At 32.2% G+C, this 17,934-nt stretch overlaps 2 protein-coding genes across 2 annotated transcripts; one reads left to right on the forward strand and one right to left on the reverse strand.

Annotated features, from left to right (window-relative positions):
• Positions 1 to 313: 313 nt before the first annotated feature.
• LOC133190184 (uncharacterized oxidoreductase YjmC-like) lies at positions 314 to 8,482 on the reverse strand. Its single transcript, XM_061325671.1, has 11 exons — positions 8,238 to 8,482; positions 7,755 to 7,943; positions 6,815 to 6,876; positions 6,499 to 6,552; positions 5,643 to 5,741; positions 5,323 to 5,388; positions 5,070 to 5,139; positions 4,839 to 4,957; positions 4,576 to 4,671; positions 3,536 to 3,646; positions 314 to 1,488 (listed from the first exon to the last, which is right to left on the reverse strand). The coding sequence occupies exons 1-11, from the start codon at positions 8,470 to 8,472 to the stop codon at positions 1,438 to 1,440; spliced, it is 1,152 nt and encodes a 383-aa protein (XP_061181655.1). The 5' UTR covers positions 8,473 to 8,482; the 3' UTR covers positions 314 to 1,437.
• Positions 8,483 to 8,859: 377 nt separating this feature from the next.
• On the forward strand, positions 8,860 to 16,439 carry LOC133190177 (actin-binding protein IPP-like). Its single transcript, XM_061325665.1, has 6 exons — positions 8,860 to 8,931; positions 9,906 to 10,144; positions 12,092 to 12,220; positions 13,047 to 13,931; positions 14,316 to 14,545; positions 15,261 to 16,439. Exons 1-6 carry the CDS (start codon positions 8,897 to 8,899, stop codon positions 15,492 to 15,494), a joined length of 1,752 nt encoding a protein of 583 aa, XP_061181649.1. The 5' UTR covers positions 8,860 to 8,896; the 3' UTR covers positions 15,495 to 16,439.
• Positions 16,440 to 17,934: the final 1,495 nt, after the last annotated feature.

Genomic DNA, 17,934 nt, shown 5'->3' on the forward strand with positions numbered 1-17,934 from the left:
CTTGGTACTACAACATGCCGAGATGTAAAATTATCGCCCCTCTACAAGTCATATTAACCTCCACAATCATGTTTTGTAGATGGTACAGAATCAACGCAATGTACATCAACTTACGATCTAATATTGAGCTGATGACTGGGATGCAACATAGTCATTTGGAAAGGTTAATGATCATCAAAAGTAAAAAGTTTGTTAACAACCAAAAATAAGCTTTTTCCTTTTTTTTTGGGGGGGGGGGGGGGGGGGGGATGTGTTAATTGTGGCTGATTCGCCTCTTCAATTTCCTTCAAAACAAAGAACTACCATACAATAATTACTTTACAGGTGTATTATTATAAAGCACCATTTTAGAAAAATAATAGATGTATTTGTGTTATGCAAAAAATACAGAAGACTGAATGCATTTTTTGGTACAGTAATTACATATACATGTACAGTGTATTTTAAAGCACTTGCAAGGAGTTACATTATCAAGCAAAATAATCCATACTTGGCTTGATTACTATACCAGACAAGATTTATACATCAGTCACACTAATAACACAATGTTATAAATAAAAAGTGAACAATTAACAAGTAACCAGTTCTCACACACACCATTCAATCTTACAGTAATTTCTCTCTGTCGCAGATCCCCAACTGATTTCCTGCATATAAATAGTTCATTAATATTTACCCAATCTCCTAAAATTTCCTTGATTCAATATTGTCACCCCAAAAAATCATTAATATGCATCTTTGTTATTGTCTTTAGATGGGAAGCAGAAAGTATGCAGAAAGTCGATAAATTCTTGAGTGAAGCCTTGATCCACACTTAACTTTTGTATCATAATGATTATAATAAAATAGTTTAAGTTAAGAATAAGTTACAACAAGATTCTGGTTTCCTTTGAAGAGACTCTACCCCTGGTATGAAGCTTTGCCACTTGAATTAAACCTGATCTCAAGGAACCAGGGACTCATGTTACAAAAGACCTGTGGCCCTTTTCACAAAACATCTTAGGACTAAGATGAAAATTTGACATCCCTGTGATTTTTGGTTTTATAAGTATATATATTTTTTAAATATTATTTTACAATGTAATCTAATGTCATAGATATATAAGGTTAGATACTTGTTGAGGAATGGAAAAATTTTTGTCTTAGTCATGATTTTTTGTGAAAAGGGCCATTGAAACATAAGCTGATTGTAAAATCTTGCCAAATTAATGAATCTGTTAAAAATTGCTTGCATAAAATTATCTTTCTACAATCTTTTATAAAAAAAAAAGTTTAAAAACATCAAGGAGTTACATTATTAAAACCATTTTCCATATTAAAAAGAAAATTATTCACAAAATTACATTTTGGTCTTAGTAATGAGTTTATTTATAAAGCTCAGAATCTTGCTCACTCCCTCAATGATACACTTTAGCTATATAACATGGACATCTTGTTCTATTTCTTTGTTTCCATAGCCTTTACATTCAGTGTCTTTGCCAAGTCAACCTGTAATTGTAAAGGAGAATACTTAACAAATCTCTTTTTAAGGTTAATTAATATGGTACTGTAATAGTGATAGTTTTATATTGTTTTAATTATTACGAAATTCAAATGTATAATTTATTGATTATACATTTATGAATATGCCACAACTCATTTTAAACTCTCAAATACATGTTTTGATCTGTGTGTCAATCAATATATTGACCAAGACAAATAATTTTAAAAAATCAAATATTATTCATTAATTAAATTATTAATATTATTCAATAAAATAATTTATCAAATAAAATTAATAAATAAAACAAACTGAAATAATTTAAAAATAAAAAATCAGCGAAAACTTTAGATCCACCCCTTGGACTATTCCTACACCTGTAATTTTAATAAGCTTCCCGAGTAGAATTCAACATTCTTTAATTCTATTGGTCAAGAGTTTTACCTCTGAATTCTCGACATCAGACATTATTCAGATTGATTTCAGACTGAGAAGACATATGATTTACAACTTTAAATTTGACCTGGCTACCTGCTGCTAATATGTAAGTAACTTATTTACTTCTTATTAACAAAATATTTTTAAAAATCTGATTTATCTGAAATTAATTAACTAATGAAAATATTGAGTGTGCAAGAGTTGAGAGTGAATGTTATTATTTTATTACTGTAGTGTACATACAATGATAAAGTGCCAGTGATATAATTACATACAAAGTACCAGGCACTCTGCTCCATAAACAGGTACATTTCATATTTTCACAAATGTACTTTTCATTTTTATATATTCTGAATTAATAAGTGGACTCAGAATTCACTTAAAGATTATAATAAATAATGTAAAACAATTCAATATATGTTTCAAGAGAATATATATTGATTGTACAAGTATAAATATAGATTTTTATAAAATGCTGTGAAAAGGGGAATAACTCTTTCAAATGAAGGTATTTTAATTTTATGAGTATAATATATGTTAAAAGAACATTGTCATCCTGTTTTGAAATTGAACTAATATTAATTATAGGTATTTTTACAGAGTGATTTATAATTGTTCTACCTGATTATCATTATTACTTACAACTGGGAAAATAAACCATCAACGAACCCGCAGGTGTCATAATTCTTATTGTATATTAGTACCGTCTACAAGACCCCTGTTACTGTACCAGATTATTTGAGAAATTCCTTTAAATAGATTTCACTAAGATGACACGATATAAAATACCTGGATATTTTTTTATTAATCTTCATTACCGTACTGACATGTGCATGTATTACCTCATAGACTCAGATTCTGTGGTTTTTATCATCAACAAGAATGTGCAAGTATCTGTGAAATGTAAATCTCAGTAGTGATTTAAAAAAAAACAAACAAATGCTGAATTCCCAGTCCAACCATATATTTTTCTTGATTCACTCCTCCTTTCCTACTACATTGTGTGTGTGTGTGTGCTTGGGGGGGGGGGGGGGGGGGGCTTTTTCAAGTTATTTGTAAATTAGCAATTCCTGGCAAGGTGAACTTGTGTGCCTGACATTGGACTGTTTAGTAAATGAGTAATGTAGTAGTTTGGGCTATATGGACTGTGCATGGATATCTGCCCTGGGTAACTCTTTGGTTGGAGCACCTGACTAGTGACTAAGGGTCCTGGGTTCAATTTGCGGTCCAACCACATATATTCTTTTATCATTCCTCTTTATCTACTCCATGAGCTAAAATATTACATTTTACTTTAATTTCTCAATTAAAATATGACACATCTTGAACATTTTAGGATAGACTTAATTGTGCATAAATGGATCTGAAATATTCTAGGGTCAGACTTCTTTTTAGAGTCTGAAAATGAAGTAATTAATACATTTTTGAGGGACCCTTCCACTACTTTACTTTGTTGGAAAAATTAGTGCAACAATTTATCACAATTCAGATTGCAAGTAGGATTTCCTTCATCCCCTTATTGTCCCCCATATTCTGAAACCTAAGCTCATACTGAATTTGATTATGTTGGTAGGGTATCCCCCTCCTTTTATTGTTCCTTGTATTCTGGGACCTTACCGCATATTGAATCTGATTAGGATGGTAAGGGATTCCCCCTCTGTCATCACACATTTTCATGTGAATTCTTTCAGGGTCACCAGCCACTAAAACATCTTTGTCTTTTTCTGCCTACAATGTAGAGTATATTTGCATCTTCAATCTACATGTACATCATATTAAATACATGTATATATAATTATGTTTATAAATATATTGTATAATAAATAACTTCTCTATAGGAAACATTATGATTTCCCACAAATTATAAAAATGCTTAATTTCCTGTGAATAACATTTTATATCCCTCCATGTTTGAATAAGGCCTACTTTGTATTGTCATCAAATATCATTCACAGATACATTTTAGTGAGAACATTAACTGTGTCAGTATTTTTCTGTCCTTTATCTTCCCAATGGCCATGACATCAGCTCAGAGCATTTCAAGAAAACCTAAATTTTGTCACCTTTTTAGTTATCTTCAAAAGATCCAACAGACCAATATCAACCAAACTTACCACAAAGCATCCTTGAAAAAGGGGGTTTAATTTTCTTTAAATTCTTCAAATAAATGACCAAGCCCTGTTTTTTTTTTGGGGGGGGGGGGCAATTAAGAAATAGTAAAAATTGGGTGGGGTAATTTTTTAAAAAATTCTTCTCAAGAACTTCTGGGTCAGAAAAGATCAAACTTATGTAGAAGCTTCTTTACTTAGTATAGATTCAAGTTTGTTCAAATCATGCCCCTAGGGGTAAGGTGTGGCCACAACAGGGGATCAAAGTTTTACTTGGGAATATATGGGAAAATATTTTAAAATCTTTTCTCAAGAACAAGAGGACCATGAATTTTTCATGTGAATAAAGATGGAATTATTTTTTTAAAATCATCTGATGAAAAACAGGAGGGTCCAGTGGACTCTGATGAACATTTTTAGCTAATGGGTCTCTCGTTATTCTATTGATTCACAATACAAATGTAGTCCAATAAGAGGAATTTAATACCATATCATTTGGACATATTTCTGGTCACATGTATGCGTCATTTACTGTGGATGAAGACTTACGGGTTCCAGATTACGGCATATGCCCATCAGATCAGACATTCTCTCCTCAAATCCAGGCATGAAAGAATTAGGTTCTATGGCAATAAAACACTGACCCTGTGGAAAGTAACAATGTACATTTTAAAGTTTTCTAATAACTTGAAGTTTATCAATTACATGTACATCTTCAATTTAGAGAATATATCTTTGTAACAATATGTTAAACTATCAAAGTATTTCTGATCTTTTATTTACATTTGATGATAGAGAATGTAAAATTGTACCAGATTCGCAACTGTTGTGGTATTTTTCCACCTTCTGATGTTTGGTCCGTAAGCTGATCCACTTAAAATCCCGCAAAATATCTCCACCAGGAAGCCAAGCCCTGAGCCTTTGTATCCACCTTAAACATTATAACACACATCATAAGTAGACTTATTTTCAATTTTCAAATCAGTTTTATTTTATTATTATTAAAAATTGATTAATTATGCCAATTATCAAAAATGTCATACTTGTCTCTTCTGCCCCACCCAGTGGCATTTGGCCCCCACCATTTAACACTTCTGTTGGATTATTTGTCATCTAAAGAACATAAAACAAGGGCACCACAATTCAAAGTATCCCCTCAGCCAAATTTTGAAAGGGGAGATAAGTTTACATCAAATAGAATATATTGCAGCGAGACTGTGTAAAGTATTACATAAAATATTGTCTGCTAATAACTAATGATGATCATGTTGAGGACTGTGTTAATGTATATTCTACCTTTCCATGAGCATCTACACCCCAACTGTCTGAAATAGGTATTTGTTTTCTCTCATGCAACTCTATCTGTAAAATTGATCAAGTGTGAAGCTAGATCAATGTGTTTTAAAATGAAAAAAGCATACAATAACCATTCAGTAACCAAAATTAAATTACATCTGAAGCTTTTCAAAAGACATTTGAACTGTAAAGAATCAGTACTACTGTAAAATATCAGTGTAAATTTGCAAAGTCTTGAAATTAGATTCAGATAAAGTTCATTTATTTCATATATATATATATATATATATATATATATGGAGAGAGAGAGAGAGACTTACTTTGCCTAATGCAGCTGTTGAGGTAGCCATATCCAGAACAAAACTGTCACTGTGGAGACCTTGGGCAGCTAAACTTATTGGGTTGGTCCCTAGAATTGGCTATATTAATGACAGAACACTTTCAGTTTTATACATCAGAAATTAATAATTTTACCCCTTCACAAAAATTCAATATTGTATGTTCTGAACAAAGAATTATAAATCTTTTATATAAAGTTGGTTATGCATGTATTGATGCCTTAAAGATAAAAGATTGATTACACATGCAATGTATTTAGTTTCTGGATATTTATTTTTTTTATTTATTTATTTCATAGGAACAAAAAGCACTTTTTTGTGATCTGCTTCATCCGATCACAGTTGATTCCATATGAGACCTACGGCAAATGTAACTGCGCACATTACACAACAGAAAACAGGAACTTTTTTGCTTTAACTAAAGGATTCCTTGTTGTTTCATATTATTTAAATTGATTAAAAAAAAAATTTAAAACATTTTCTTTGTGATATTGCAATGATTAGTAAAAATGCAGAGTGATATTGAAAAAAACATTGGCAAAATAAATATTTGTTCAGTGATGTTTGGATCAGTAAGCTATAAAGGAAATATTTGTTATCAAAGTCCACAACTTGGAATACAAGGAATTTTTAACCACATTGCTACTCTAATCTATACATGTACATCCTGAGACAAGGTGAACAGGTAAATGTATATGGAAGTAGAGATGGTAAATCCCAAACCATCCCTAACTAAAACAATTAAAGGTCAATGTCATATGTCAGAGGTCAGATGGACTTTGCAACTGGTTTTGAGATGCATAAAATACTTCTTTTATTTATTTTCTATATGCATTACCTTTTTTGCTCGAGTTGGCACTACTAATGGCGACGTGTTGGTAAAGGACATCCCCTTTAATGATTAAATATGACTGCTTTAATTTAAAAAAAAAAAAGAAGAATTTTTACTCCATTCAAAACCTTATGTTATTTGTTAAATATTAATTATTTCATTTTAATATTTATTTAAGAACAGCAACATTAGCCCAAAAATCTTGCAATTAAAATCCATATATTGTCTACTCTTTATTTACGTAGCTCTCATCTGAGAAATACCAGAAATTGAGTGTGTAAGTTATTTTCTCTCAAACAAGAGTGATCTGTAATTGTCATACCAGAAGTCCTTTGTCACTTGCTCTTATTGCATAATGACCCGCAATACCATAATGGTTAGAACCTGTAATGTGGAAAATAGATATAGAAATCCGCAAAACAAATAATCACTTAATTGATGCATGCAATCTTTTCATCATTAATTCTCTAGTTCAATGGATAAAAGAAATAAAACAAATTTAAAAAAATTAAGCAATTCTAAAGATCACATTTTAGCAGTTTATGAAACTATTTAGAATATTTTTAAGTAAATTGTCTTTTACAGTAGTGTACATGTTAATTATGACCCAGATTGATCAACAACACATATCAAATGTCAAGTCATTGCATGTCCAGCTCACAATTTTGTGGAAACCATTTCACTTTAGTCCATGTGAAAAAAAAAAATAACAAGGATAACTTGTATGCGAATAAATTATTGTTATTAAACTTTTCTTTATTAACATATGCTGTGTCAAATTTCCACTGTTTGTGATAGCAAACTTTAATAGTGTAAATTAATTATTACCAAGTAGAAAAAGTACATCTATACAGAGTATTTATTGAAATCAGAAAGAAAGAAAAGTTTAGTTATTTTAATACAAAAAAAGTGTTTATATTATTACTGAATTGCAACAGACATTTTAAGTTTCTGATTGATACATTTATTTACTAGGTTTTCTTAACTTGAATGAATATACAGTTGAACTTCGGTATTTTGAACACTGATATCTCGAATACCATAGATATGTCGAAGTGATTTGGAAGTCCCAACTGCTTATTCTTTAAGTATTTTACCCCCGATACCTCGAATCCTCGGATATCTCCAAGTTTTTTCTTGGTCCCATCGAGTTCCAGATAACGAGGTTTGACTGTATTTTAGATTGTAGCATTTGGTGGATAATAATAATTAAGGCCACCAGGTATATACCACAACAAACTTTTTGTTAATTAAATACTAACCTTTGGCCACAACCCATCCAACTCCAGATTGCTTAGCTTTAGTTATGGCTATGTCCATACAGAAATTGCCGACCACTGGACCAAGGACATTTTGTCCATCTATAAAGGCAGTGGCTGGGCCTTCCTTGAGAATGACTGGCTCTTTGTCAGAGACTGTTATGCCAGTCTGTATGTCTTTTACATACATATCTATAATTAATTAATATATTTAAAAATGCAAAAATAACCAAAGTTTACAGTATGATTCCTTGAAAAAAAAAGCAATTTTTTAACTTCAAAATGTGACTTTTCCCAGATTATTTACATTTTAAACTTGTGGCGAAGGCCTGTCAGGCAGATTTTTCTAAGACTATTTTTGATAACTACTTTAAACTGTTAAACAGTTATTAACCAATTAACAGGTGAAATAAATATGCAAATAAATAACCTGTAGAGACAGAGAAATCAATACATCTATAATTTATATAGTCCGAGATATATCACCTAATCGATTAAGACCATGGCTGTAGTGCCCCCTGTAGTCTGCTTGTACCAGAACTTCGGCTAAGCTCTCGGCATGACCAGGCTTAGTGCCAACACATGTCATGCAATCCTTGGCAAATCGTTTTACTTCACAGTTACTGACAACATCCCAATTTTTCGATGAGAAGTGTCGGAATAAATAAAACTGTACTTTACTTCTACACCTATGAGGTAAATGTTTGCAAAATAATTGCATTTTTTAAGCTAGTTTCACTTTCAGAATTCCCAGCTGATAGTCAATGTATTCTTTGACAGATTTTCGCTTTACGATCTGTCGTTGTTTCAATCACACAAAAGATTAAGATTTTTTCTGTTCGATCTTTCTCGAGATTTACCATCTGTAGAGTTATAATAATATTAGAGGTATTCCGCACTATACACAGTAGTTAGGCAAAGACGAAGTAAATCTGGTAAATTTTTCATTTTTTTTTCCATTCATTTTCACAGCATAAAGAATAAATGGGAGTTGTTCAATATATTTGAATATTCAGTTTCTCCCTTTTTGTTTATTTTATTGTAATGCATAAGGTCTTTTCGTAGTAAATTGTAGAAAAATTAAAATTTGCATCTTACATCAATTTCAGATGTATATTGAGCACCTGATTTAAGGATACTCAGAAATGGCGAATAATGGAGAGCATTACATTTCTAAAAGGTAAATGTATAAAGAAGTGTGTTCGTAGAGTAATGGGGAAGGTGAAAATTTATGGCTGTACCAGGACCAGAACGCCTGCATTACTAGTCAGGTGCTGTAACCACTGAGCTATTCAGACCGATATCTTAATCTCAGCGAGATTCGTCGAGAATAAAAATTTTGGACAGATGTCTCTTACGTAAGAAACAAAAGTTTTATAGTGATAGGGAGTTAAAAGGATGTCCAAAGCAAAAAGTTGAAGCGGTCAAGGAATTCATTTCAGCCTGTATTGATCAAAACAAGCAAGATTTCCCCGAGTCACTTTTTGTGACGCTAGTCTGAGATTCGAAAGAGACATTTGTCCAAAATTTTAGTCTAGACAAATCTCACTGAGATTATGATATCTAAGATCCATATAGCCCAAATCACTACATTCCTCCCTCCTCTTTGCCCTCAAAACACACAATTAATACCAGATTCCTTTACCACTTATGAGGACTTAATTAATTTCACCTGCAAGTCCAGGGTAGTCCATATGGCACCAAATGTAATGGAAAAATAGAGAATTTATTGCTGAGCTAGGAATCAAACCTGGGACCCTTGGCTTGCATTACTAATCAGGTGCTCTAAACAATGAGCTATCCCGGCTTTGATAACCATGCAGTCTAGCCATAATTTTTTTACCATAAAAACAATGGACATTATTGATCAGCTTCAGAGTATTTTTATACAGATTTTATGGTAAAGTTTGTATTGAGATGCATGATACAAATATAATACTAGATTTTATTTAGCCCATGCTAATAGAAGGACTTTCCTCCATGGTATTTGAATTGATGTTTATGATGAACAGGGGTTGTGAATTTTGAAGAGGATTCCTAATTCCATAAAAATTCCCATCCCTCCTCTAAGACAGTTGCATTGAAACATGGATCATTAATTTTATTTATCAAGCAAAAACAATTTGTTTAATTTTACCTTGATACCTCTTTCAGCTACAATCCACAGTTTATGAACAATCTGAAGCAATTACTAGACACACAGCTGTTTTGTGACATCAGTATCCAAGTCTCAACAGAAACATTCCAGGCTCATCAAGTAGTTCTGGCTGCTGGCGGACAGTACTTCAGAGCCATGTTCTCTAGTGCAATGTATGATGTGGAAAACAAGTGTATCACTCTCCATGACATATCCCCCTCCACATTTCAATCACTGTTGACATTTATCTATACAGGTATTGAAAGTTATTTATTTACAATATGTTATGTACAGTGTACATGTACTTTTTGCACTTTTTTATTATACCCCTGCAGACAAAGTTTTCGGGGGGGTTGGATGGGGGGTGAGGGGTTATATATGCATCATACTGTGCATTTGTCTGTCTGTCCTTCAATCATGTCTGGGCCATACTTTTTTATGTACTTTGTAATTTATATCTGTTTTATAACTTTCTAATAGAGAAATATTGGAAGGTCATACCTAAAAAAAAATATTGCTTATGACCTAAAAGTATTCATAACCTTGATTCAAGGTCATTTAGTTAATTTTTGAAGAATGTTTATATCTGTCCTGACCATATCTTTTAGTGAAGAACATTTGAAGCCTTAATATAAAGATTGCTTATGACCAAAGGGTATGTACATGTAATAATCTTGACTCAAGGTTATTCCAGGGAGTTAACAGTCACTGGCAAAAAAGTTATAATTCGTGTCCTGTCCATAACTCTCTAATGGAGGCTATTTAGAAGTTGGTACTTGATACAATGATTGCTTATGATCTAAGGATGTGTCATGATCTAACCCAAGGTCATTCTTGGAAGTTAAGGACACAGTAAGAAAGGGTATAAAATTTGTGTCCAGTTCATAGCTCTCTAACAGGTAAATATTTGAAGCTGTCAGATCTTCAGTTGAAGATTACTTGTCAGCTGAGGGTATGTCATAACCTTGACCCAAGGTAATTCTGGAAACTTATTATTGATATTAGTTTGGGTCTGTATGTCCATCCGATGATCTCTCTGTCATTTTGTCTGAGTGTAACACTTTTGTTTTGGGATGATATCTTGAAAAGCCTTTGAAGTTTTGCTATGAAATTTTATATCACAATTAATTCCGTATATTCAAAAGAAGACCCCCATTGATTTTAAAGTCAAAAAGTCAAAGGTGAAGGTCTGAAATAAATTTAAACATGATTACATTCTGTCTGTGTGTTACTCTTTTGTTTTCAGATGATGTCTCAAAATGTCTTTGAGCTATTGCAATGAAATTTTATTTCACAACTTCCTATGACCTAAAGATGACTCCTATTAATTTTGAGTTCAAAAGGTCAAGGTCAGATATTCAAACATTGCAAATATATGGTTTTCAGATAATAACTAGTTTTCTTTGAGCTTTTTCAGTGAAATTTTATATCTTAACTCCCAATGACTTAGAGAAGACCCTTATTGATATTTAGGTCAAAAGGTCAAGTTCAGAAATTTTAAAAAACAAAATGGTTTCCAGATGAGGCCAAAAAAATAATAGTCTTGTTTCCTGCTACCAGCCTGAAAAAAATAGGGTAGGTAGGTAGGAAAATTATTTTATTTTATTTTTTTCTGACAGCATTTTTTGGATATGAACTAATACAAGATAAAATTCAACATGTCACAAGTCATTATTGTCTTTTAAAATTAAATTTCATGTCTTCTTATGCAAAACTCAAGTGGTATTTTATGAAAGTTCACATTTAAAACAAGAATTTCATGAAATGCTTGTTTTGTGTTAACACGAAAACTGATTACGGTGACAGAACAATGAAATTTTTGGAATTCCCGATTTTTTTTCTTCCAAAACTTAAAAAAAACTTTAGGGTCGGGTGCAAAAAAATAGGGTAGGTCGGGTAGCAGGAAACAAGACTATTATTTTTTTTGGCCTGATAACTTTAGTTGTCCTTGAGCTTATATCTCCCACTGATTTAAAGATAACACATTTTTTTTTAGGTCAAAAGGTCAAGGTGAAAAATTCATATCTTGCATAAAATGATTTTCCGTTGTTAACATGTTTTTTTTTTTTTTTTTTTTTTTGGTTGAGATTTATACCTTTCATCAATATGACTTATAGAAGACCCAAATTGGTTTGAATTTTACAGAGACAAATATGTCCTTTGTTGAACCTTGCTGTTTTAAATAAGTTTTGTGATTTTTTAGGTGAGATTGACATTACCTGGGATAACTGCCAGGATGTTTTAGCAGCAGCAGACATGTTTGGAATTACATGTATAGTTAGTGAATGCACCAAGTTCTTACAAAAACATCTAGACAGCCAAAATTGTGTTGGTAAGTGAAGTCTCTAATTTTATCAGTAAGTTAAACAAACTACTGAGTATTTTTTTTACTGAGACCGTATGGTAATGATGTGGGGCAATAAATAGACCACTTCTGATTTTGATACAATGAAAAACAAGGCCTGTATTTTTATAAATAGATCATAGGAATGGTATGCAGTTTTTCCCTAATAACCCAGAAGTAAAAGGTGATGGTCAAAATCTGTCTTGGTGAAAATAATTAGGATGACAAAAATGTAGCATAAAAATCTTTTAACCCATATCAGAGTAGTGGCCCCTGAAATATCACATTCTGATTTTTTCAGTGTTAGCATGAAAATTATCCGAGATATATGATGACTGCAATAACAAAATTGAATGGCATTTTCATAAATATTTAATCCTGAATGTTGAAATTATAGCCCCTGAAACACAGATTATTTTGTTGTTTGTGTAGTTTGGGGTTATTTATTTGATGAAATAAAATGAGATATATGAAAAGTGCAAGAAGAAAAGGAAATACTAAACCAGGTAAATTCTTTATGTTTAGAAAGTTTTATGAATATATGATCATCCATTTTGGAATTATTGCCCCTGAACTGTCAATGGTTTGGGAGGTTTGGTCCTTTCTTATTAAAGTTTGTAATTTGTTACAGCCATTCAGTCTTCTAGGAGCCCTCTGTTGTCTTTCCTCACATCTTTACACCATGACACTTATACAAGATCTTTCTATTCCTTTTCTGCCACTCCATTTTATATTCATCTATATAATTTCCATCTTTTTTTCTTAAGCCATTTACTAAATAGCCAGTGAGTAACTCGTTTCATATTTCTTTCAGGTATATACCAGTTTGCTGATATTCATTCCTGCTCAGAGCTGAAAACTGATGCTGAAAAATTTATCCACAAGAATTTTGTATCTACGTCTCAGGAAGAGGAGTATTTAGAGCTTAGTGAAAATCTTGTCATGGAGCTTCTAGAGAGTGAACAATTGTGCGTGCCTTCTGAAACAGAGGTCCTCCAGGCAGCCTTAAGGTGGCTTCTACATGATCCACAAAACAGGAAGTTATCTGTGTTCAATATCCTTAACAATGTTAGGTTCCCCATCATATCAGAAGCTGAATTTGAGGAAACCATGGAGGACTGCTATGATTTAAGTATCAAGATAGCTGTGAAAAAATTTGCACAAGACTTGATGAATGATAGGAAGTTGTGTAATAAATTAAATCTTAGGCTTGTAAAACCACATCTAGTGCAGCCAAGAAAGTCTGCAAGAAAAAGCATATATGTGATCGGTGGATACTTCCACGCAAAAGGTGGAAGGTGGAGTGACATTCATACATTGGAAACTGTGGAAAAATTTGATACTTTTTCTCATGAGTGGGAAACCATTCCAAGTTTACAGTACCCCAGAAACCACATTGGGTCTACAGTCATTAATGGACAGATTTATGTTGTGGGTGGCGAGAATGAGTCCCTCATTTATGACCTGGTAGAGTGTTATGACCCTATCAGTAAAAAGTGGTCCACAGCCCCTCCCCTCACCCAACCACGCTGCGGGCATGGCTTAGCTTCTCTAGGAGACTGTCTTTATGCCTTTGGGGGATGGGTGGGGACTGAGCTGGGAGGCACAGTAGAGAAGTTTGACCCCACAACAAATGAGTGGGTCATAGTGTGCAAGATGCCAACCCTGAGATTTGAAACAGCTGTTACTGAGTTGGATGGTGAGTGTTAATGTAGATTTAATATACTGATGCATGCCTTAGAAAGGTCAATGACAGTTAATAGATAAACTTCCTTTGTTTAGAAATAATGTTTTAATTGAAATAGGAAAAAAATCACTGTAGAGAAAAAAATGAATTCTGATTTTTGTAAACGAAATACATATACAGTTGAATTTTGGTATCTTGAACACCAATATTTCAAATACCATGGATATGTCGAGGTAGTTTGGAAGTCCCAACCACTTATTGTTAAAGTATTCTACCCTTGATACCTCAAATCCTTGGATATATATCGAAGTTTTTTTCTCAGTCCCATTGAGTTCGAGATAACAAGCTTTGGCTGTATACATCTTTGAACTGTCAGTTCACTGTACCGTATTTCAGGCCTAATTTACATTATTGGTGGAATGGATAAAGACTATGGATTTGGGTCAGAACTGACAATAGTGGAAAGTTTTAACCCAGTGACCAAGGAATGGGAGGAGTTGCCTCCCTTGAACACACCCCGTGCCAATGCCAGTGTGGCCACACTTAATGGCTACATTTATGTGATGGGGGGATTCAACACCAGGGATGGGGACCTAGCATCCGTGGAGAGGTACTCACCAGAAGAGGTAAGTAAAAAGGAAAACATTTTCTTCTTAATTTGTTTATTCAGTATTTCTTGAAAGATTTTAGTATTTAAATTTATGTCAGCGATTTGAAAAAGTTAATAAAAAGATGATGATGAATTTATCTTGTTTGGGGCTTAAATCTAATAGTATATTCAGTTTTGATAAAATGTAAAGGCCAAATAAAAAAATATGTGTGGTTCCGGTTACCCGACCGTCCCTATTTTATACCCCCGACCCTAAACTTTTTTTTTGACAATTTTCAAATTTCCGGAATTTTCCCTGATTTCCCTCATTGGCTCCGGTATTAGTTTTAGTTTCAGCAATGGTGGCCTTCTTTGACAACATCGTTTCAACACACAGTACAAGTGTTTTGTCAGTTACAAATGTCACCACTTGAAAGAAAGCAATAGTATTATCTCACCAATATCACCAATAGTTAATTCAAGAAACATTCAATGATATTTTTGACTTTTATTTTATTTAAATTAAAAAAAAAAAAAAAAAAAAAAAAAAAAAACTACCTACCTACCCTAATTTGTTTGGAGGTGTAACCGGAACCACACATATTTTTTCATTTGGCCAAATTACAAAAGGATTCAGTGATAATTTCCTACTAATATTAGGTATAAATGAGTGATGGTTCATTTACAAATTAAATAATCACACAGCATTTTAATCCAAGATCAATCCAAGATAAAAATGTCATTGTTCACAGAATGTGTGGGAGGCGGTGCCAGACATGAATCAGAAGAGAACGGCGCCATGTTCGGTCAGCGTGAATGGACTGTTGTATGTGATGGGAGGTCGTCAGTTCTTTGTCAGACTGGACATGTTTAGCTGTAACGAGACTATCAACAGTATGGAATGTTTTGACCCTATCTTAAACTGTTGGCATGAACTACCAGCCATGCCTACACCTAGGTGTGAAGCAGGTGCTGTGGTGTTATAGTGTTCAATTACAGAACACAGACAGTTTTTTTTCCTACAACTGTAGAACACAGTAAATTTTTACTTGTGAAGTTTTTGCTTCACTAGAGGAAAAATGCAGTGTACAGAAGTTGTTCCTTTTGCCAATATGAAGATGTTTTGAAGGTGCTGTGATTCTGACGATATTTACAAAATTTATGTATATTAATTATTGAAATATTCTATTACTGGGTAATAATTTATCTCCACAACTTCCTACATGAACATTCAAGTTTAATTAAAGGTTATTTCCAATGCTTAACCAGGGTGCATTATAAAAATAGTTTTCAAGAGTACACAATAAATTGGCACATACTACCTAAATTTCAAATATCAAAGTGAAACATTATTATACTGGATACTTAAATTTAGTGTGAAGTTTAGTGTTCTGGATATGTTTGATTAAAGACTTTTGTGGTTGTTGAAAAAAAACAAACTTCAGAATTTTTGTAGTGTATATATATGCTTTTTGCATTTGATATATACTTCTGGTATCAGTGATTAGATTTAAAAAAAGAAAGAAAAAGTTTAAATTATCCAGAATAGCATTGCTTTACAACAGTAACTTGTATCTTGTAATGAAACCATGTCTACATTGCACTTAGTGCCATTCTTAGGAAAAACTGCAACACGTGCCATCTACCCTATATAAGCAAATCTTTACTGGTCAAATCCTCTTACAGAAATCTTTGCAGACTTAGAAGTCTGTCTATCCAACTTTATTTGACCCCATAATATAGAATTTGAGGTTCACCAGCAGTAAATCTAAGGAAATCTCCACACTTTCCAGATGGTACTAGTCAGTTGCATGTTGTTTTAGATGTTCTTTAAAAACTATGGTTTGAGAGTGATATTCTGAGTGAGTTGATGATTTTAATATGTATTTATTGTGAAAGTTTATAATTTCTATTAAATGACTCTATATGAATGCTTGAAATTTTATTATCATTTTACTGTGAATCACTATTTATTTGTGAGAACTTTGTTTTGTGTTACATGTATAATGATGTATTATGCAAGACTGTCTGTCTTGTTATGTTTAATCATAATAAAATATTGTTTAAATTAAGACTGTCTACCTGTGAAAATTTCATAATCGTGTATAATTCTACTATTAAAGATTACACAGAGCAATAATCAAAATTTGTGAAAATTTTGTTTCCCTTATAACTACCAAACAACAATAAGGTGTCACAAAATTTAGTGATCTACAGTAATAGACAAAAGGATAATGGGTCGCAATGCTGACATGGATAACAATACAATCTCTGCTGATTTGTGGTCAGAGATTTGCTATGCAAATTCTTTAGAAATAAAAAGATATTTTTTTTAATAAAAAAAATTTTGGTTATTAAAGTGGATTTTACAAAATTACAGTGATTTTTGAAAAAAAAAATTATTACAATATTAATTCCATTATATAATTATTATATGTATTTGCATAATATTGCATGTTGAAAAATTAAAGCAAGTAGCTAACATTGCTCAAATCTTAGGATGTTTTTAACAAGAGTCTACTTAAAACGTTTCTCCATTTTTTTAGAAGTAAAATATTTGTTTCCACTCTAATATGAGTCAAATAATATATGTATCCATATGCATATTATACTATTTGAATGAACTAATATCCAGAATAATGAGGCTCAATACAGAAACAAATGAACTGAAATTTGACCTTCAGTGGATTGAATGGTGACTGATTGACATATAAATGATCACTGACAGGTATTTTTCCATTGGCATTCAGTAGCATTTCAGTTAACATTATGTTGACGAAATTGCAGAGATATTTTAGTGAAAATTCCGTCATATTTCAGTTGCCATTCTGTGGATTTTAAGTAAAAACATTTCAGTTACCATTCAGTTGACTGAATGGTAAAACATTTCAGCGACCAGTTAAATTTCAGTGATCATTCAGTCATTTTTCAGTGATAAGTCATTTTAAGTAACCATTGAGTCACCTTTCATGACTTATCTACAGCATAAGTAGGAAAAAGTAACTGAATCCTTTATAAAATACATGTACATTGACTAACTGACATATGTTGGAATGGTCACTGACAAGGTACTTTTCCATTTAGCATTTCATTTACTGAATGGCAGAAACATTTCTGGAGCCATTCGGTCATATTTTAGTGATAATTCAACTATATCTTAGTAATCAATCACTCATTGTTAAGTGACAATTAAATGAACTTATGGTCACCATTCAGTAATCTTTTTCATGAAAATTCAGTCAACTTTAAGGAACAATTTAATTAACTTTCAAGGATAATTCAATTAACTGTCAGTCCCCATTCAGTTAACTTTCAGTAATAAATTATTCATCATTTAATGTTGATGCAGTATTCAAAAAATTATAACATATTCTTTCACTAATTCATTTCATCAATTGGCACTATTTACTGCTCATTGATAAATAT

Source organism: Saccostrea echinata, unplaced genomic scaffold, assembly GCF_033153115.1.
Source record: "Saccostrea echinata isolate AGI-Se365-2 ecotype Australia unplaced genomic scaffold, CSIRO_AGI_Sech_v1 ptg000022l, whole genome shotgun sequence".
Taxonomy (NCBI): Eukaryota; Metazoa; Mollusca; class Bivalvia; order Ostreida; family Ostreidae; genus Saccostrea; species Saccostrea echinata.

Excerpts from the sequence above, each read along its gene's own strand:
- LOC133190184 (XM_061325671.1), bottom strand. The coding sequence starts at position 8,472 with ATGCAATTATTTTGCAAACATTTACCTCATAGGTGTAGAAGTAAAGTA. Across the intron at positions 5,389-5,642 it reads CAACAGCTGCATTAGGCAAA|ATAGAGTTGCATGAGAGAAA; the intron begins GTAAGTCTCTCT and ends TCAATTTTACAG. Across the intron at positions 5,140-5,322 it reads GTGTAGATGCTCATGGAAAG|ATGACAAATAATCCAACAGA; the intron begins GTAGAATATACA and ends TATGTTCTTTAG.
- LOC133190177 (XM_061325665.1), top strand. The coding sequence starts at position 8,897 with ATGGCGAATAATGGAGAGCATTACATTTCTAAAAG. Across the intron at positions 12,221-13,046 it reads AGACAGCCAAAATTGTGTTG|GTATATACCAGTTTGCTGAT; the intron begins GTAAGTGAAGTC and ends TATTTCTTTCAG. Across the intron at positions 14,546-15,260 it reads AGAGGTACTCACCAGAAGAG|AATGTGTGGGAGGCGGTGCC; the intron begins GTAAGTAAAAAG and ends CATTGTTCACAG.